This window comes from Penaeus monodon, chromosome 17, assembly GCF_015228065.2.
Source record: "Penaeus monodon isolate SGIC_2016 chromosome 17, NSTDA_Pmon_1, whole genome shotgun sequence".
Classification (NCBI taxonomy): domain Eukaryota; kingdom Metazoa; phylum Arthropoda; class Malacostraca; order Decapoda; family Penaeidae; genus Penaeus; species Penaeus monodon.
The window spans coordinates 32,499,616-32,504,615 of NC_051402.1; the positions used below are offsets into that span (position 1 = coordinate 32,499,616).

The 5,000-nt window shown below is 35.5% G+C and overlaps 1 protein-coding gene across 1 annotated transcript in view; it reads left to right on the plus strand.

The window, feature by feature from the left end:
* LOC119583348 overlaps positions 1–5,000 on the plus strand; it is a 26,490-nt gene that overhangs the window by 6,150 nt on the left and 15,340 nt on the right. Inside the window, exon 3 of the mRNA XM_037931820.1 lies at positions 1,534–1,657. Within this exon, the coding sequence (XP_037787748.1) occupies positions 1,534–1,657 (124 nt within the window). The remainder of the gene's footprint in view (positions 1–1,533; positions 1,658–5,000) is intronic.

Below are 5,000 nucleotides of genomic sequence, written 5' to 3' on the forward strand. Positions count from 1 at the left end.
GTCCGAACTTTCTTCGCTGTTTGTCTTTATATGTTAGCAGCCTAATTGTTGCAACATAGTCGATCTTTTCGCTCTTAATATCCAGTTTTCCTGAGAAAACTTATCTGATTCCTTTACTATGAGTGTGACCTTTTAGAGTTTCATGACTTTAACAAATTGAAGCATCCAATCGTTTGTTAGATCTTAAGTATTGCAAGAGCCAAATCGTGTGTTTTGGAGTTAACTGGAAGTCCAGTCTATCACGTTAAAACTATATGTAAACACAGGTATTGGCAAGATGTTTGATTGCTGTTAGTTTATGTTCTTCGAGTAATTGCCATTTCAGGATTGACCCCTACTCTTCGGATGCATTCTGTACGTATTTTTTTATGCATCTATGGATTGTTGTAACTCATCTCCTTCGTTACTCCTAGATATTTATAGGTTTTCTTTCCCTGATCAATTCCTTTATTACAGTCATCACTACTTAACTCTCTATCGTGAGAGTGTAACTAGTTTTCACTTGCTGTAAAAGTTGGCACTTTAGCCACGATTTATCGAGAAGCCAAACTCACATCTATGTCATCACTAAAATCTTTACGGTTATTCAACAACACCCTCCCGTTTTCTGTCCATGATCTTAATCCATCCCTGTGTTGTTAAGAAGCTAGGAGAGTGGGGATAAGTGCCATACGCAAAAATAAAAAGTAGGAAAAACAAGATTGCCCTGGAACGAAGATTCCGCATACTGATTCACATGTTAGTGTTTGAAATAAGGACTACGTTTACGTGGCTGAGAGTAAGATTCGTACTCCGAATAAATGTCATAGCTGATTCGAAGAAAGGATTAAGACAGGAGAGACTTTGAAAACGCATTTCTAAGGATTTTAAGATTCCAAGTGTGTGGTACACTGTCAAAGGCTTTTTTTTATAGTCAATCCAAGCAGTACTTAGATGTCTGTGTTTAGTGTGAGCATTTTCGAGAATCATTTTATTTATGTGAGCAATTGATCTTTACATCTGCCTGATCCTCTGCAAACACCCTTTTGGTCATGGGAAAAATATTTTGTTCTTATCTGGATGTAGGTTCTTTCAGTTAAGATTAAAGTAAGTAATTTATAGGAGTTGATAAGCATGTTAATGGGTCTGTAATTTTTTGGGTTCTCTGTTTCGTTAACTTTGGCCAAGAGAATAAGTAGTCCCTGACATAAACCATTTAGGTGTTTAAGTAGGGTTCTATCATAATTCAGGTAACATAGATGCTTAATTTGGCATTGCGCTGAAGAGACAAAGAGTATTAAGCCAAAAAATCTGGGATATGGTCAGTCCAGTTGATTTCCATTTATGGGACTTTTTTTAGTGCGCTTTGAATTTCTCAGTAGTAATAGTTTCCCATTCTTGTTCGGGAATATCCTTAGTGCTCTTCTCAAGATCTCGTATCATGCGTTTCATTGAATTATTTATCTTTTCCCCCAGATGTTGTTATGCCAAAAATTCCGGACCTGTTTTCAGATGTAAAGTTCCACAAAAAATGTTTCTTTTCCGTAATTGCAGTTTAAAAACTTCTTCGCGTCAGTCTCGAACATTTTATTCTGCCTGAAGAAAACTTTTGGCGCTTGTCATATCTACAGAACCTTTGTGCTTTACCTGGAGTTTTTAGCTTCAGCCTTCTTTAATCGTTGGTATTGTTCTTTAGAAAGCATTTTGGATTTTCTTATGACTTTCTTTTGGTTTCTCGATTGCTTCCATTATCTTTTTGTAGTTCGTCTAATATAGAGCATTTCCCTTCTAAAGTTTTCTATTTCTTTCTCAATTTACACTCGCCCACTTAGCTTTGCGAGGCTTCTTTTTCGTTCCATTCTTTCTTAACTTAATGCCACATTTTGCTTGGAGGACTCTTCCTGTTGCGTCACCCCACCAACACGTTAGTTGTTTAATTCAAGGCAAATTGGGAATTTATCTCATGGGACAGAGTTATTCTAACGCCCTTGTTACAAATTTAATATATTTTTATATTTGTGGGCTTATGTCTAATCTTTAATAGGTCTCTCTTTTCTCATTTCGGTATGTTTTCACAGCTAGCAATTCTTCATCATCTACGACATCCTCATATGGGCGCACGTAATTCATCGATATTATTTTCCAACTGCTAGATCAACTTATAAACATGTCAAGTTTCTTGTTCCATCTAAATTTCCTTGCACTTCATTTTTCTTTCTATCTGTACCTCTGTAGTGTCATTCATACTCGGTCTTTGATTTTGAGATTTATGTATCTGTAATTTTTGTTTTGCCTACGAACATATGCTCTTCTCTCTACAACACTGGCTAATAAAAAGGGGAAGAGGCAAACAAGAAAGACTGAGCGACAACATAAAAGATTTTGCGGCTGTCGAGGGTACAATGGAAAAAAAAGCGAAAGATCGATTTGATGGCGAAGGAGGGGTGGAGGTCCAGGGCTGCTAAAACATAAACATACCGTTATTGATGATGAATACACATAACAAAACCCACCACACACACACACACACACACCCAAACACACAATAAAAAAAAAAAAATATAATATATATATATATATTTATATATATATATATATATATATATACATACACATATATGCATTATGTATGTGTGTTTTGTGTGTATGGTATGTTTGTGTGTGTGTGTGTGTGTGTGTGGGGGCGTATAGTGGTGTGGTGTGTGTGTGGGGGGGGGGGTTTGTGGTGTGTGTGGTGTGTGTGTGGTGGTGTGTGTGTGTTTTTTGTTTTTGGGTTTGGTGGTGTGTTTGTGTGTGGTGTGTGTGGGTGGGGTTTGTGTGTGTGGTGTGTGTGTGTGTGTGTGTGCATTATACAACTAAATATAAATCCACCACACACACAAAAAAAAAAAATTATATTATTATATATAAAATTTTAAATATATATAAAAATTTTAAAAAAAAAAAAAACCCCAAAACCCCCAACAAAAACACACACAAAACCCCCACACACACCCCCAAAAAAAAAAAAAAAAAAAAAAAAAAAAAATTAAAAAAAAAAAAAAATATATATTTTTAGATATATATTATTAAAATAAAATATAATATAAAATTTTATAAATATTTTTGTTATAATTATATATTATATATATATATATTTATAATATATATATATATTAATAATTATATATATACATATATATATGTAGTATATATACAACATCCTATATATATAATTATATTTTATATATAATTTTTAAATTTTAATATTTTTATTATAAAAAACTATATATGATATATGTAGTATGTGTGGTGTTTTGGGTTGTGTTTGGTTGTTGTGTGTTGTCTGGGTGGTGTGTGTTATGAGTGTATGTGTGTGTGTGTGTGTGTGTGTGGGTTGTGTGTGTGTGTGTGTCATATATCATACATAAATAAAATTTTACACACACACCTTAAAACAAACACACACACACACACACACACCGCCACACAAAACACACCCACCACACACACACAACAACCCCACACACACACACCCCCACACAACCCCCAACAACAACACACACACCCACAACACACACAAAACAATCACACCCACCCCCCCACCCACACAACACCAAAACACACAAAAACACACACACACACACACACAGGGGTAACGTGTACACAAAGATGAAAAAAAAACAAGCTAACGTTTCAAATTTTTCGCGGTCCTTTCAGGCGAAAAAAAAAACAGGGGCGCAAAAAGAGAATTTGACAAGATTAAAAAGGGTAGGAGAGAGAACAAATAAACCCGAATACGTGCAGGAGGAGAGTAAAAAAATCTGGAAAGGCTCTCCCACAAAGACATGTCACCAAGGCCCCGTGACCGCACCAAATTAAAATAAGGTTTTTCTGATTTATAAGTTATATATAGGCGAAAACGTAGAGCTTTCAAAAAAAAAAGAGCGTCATCCTGATTAAATACCCCGGGAAATCAAATGCGTGTTTCGTTCATTCACGTGATAAAATCACCTGCTTAACGGGAAAAGCGCAAATTAATTCATAAATCAGCGAATTCTTATGAAAGAAAATGCTAGAACTCTGTTTATTCACACACATATACGCACAAACACACAATATATGTGTTTATTTGTAAATATATACAGATAAATGTGCGTGTGCGTGTGTGTGTATTGCTAATATGCATATATATATATATATAATGGAATAGATAGATAGATAGATAGATAGATAGATATAGATATAGATATAGATTAGATATAGATATAGTATAGAATAGATATAGATATAGATATAGATAAGATATAGATATAGATATAGATATAGATATAGATAGATATAGATATAGATATAAAAGATATATTTTTTTTCTTTCTTTTTTCTTTTTCTTTTCTTTTTTTCCTTTTTTTTAACGTGTTCATGTTTGAGTCACCGTGGTCACAGAATGATACTTAATTGTAGTTTCATGTTGTGATGCTCTTGGATGAGTTTCGTGGTAGGGACCCCATTCCTTTCCACGGAGAGTACCCGGGGTTAACTTTAGGTAATCATCCTCTCTATTTTATCCGGGCTTGGGACCAGCACTGACTTGGGCTGGCTTGCCCACCCAGTGGCTAGGTAGGCAATCGAGGTGATGTTCCTTGCCCAAGGAACAACGCGCCGGCCGGTGACTCGAACCCTCGAACTCAGATTGCCGTCGTGACAGTCTTGAGTCCGATGCTCTAACCATTCGGCCACCGTGGCCTTGTAGTATATATATATATATATATATAATATATATATATATATATATATATATATATATATATATATATATATATGATTATATGTGTGTGTGTGTGTGTGTGTGTGTGTGTGTGTGTGTGTGTGTGTGTGTGTGTGTGTGTGTGTGTGTGTGTGTGTGTGTGTGTGTGGTGTGCACCTGTGCTGTTTGGTCCAGTGGTAGCGTTTTCGTCTAACAATCTTGCTGATCCGCGTTCAAACCCCGCATTGCCAGTTCATGGTAAGCCCGGCCATTCCTTGCAATAACGGGATTATTT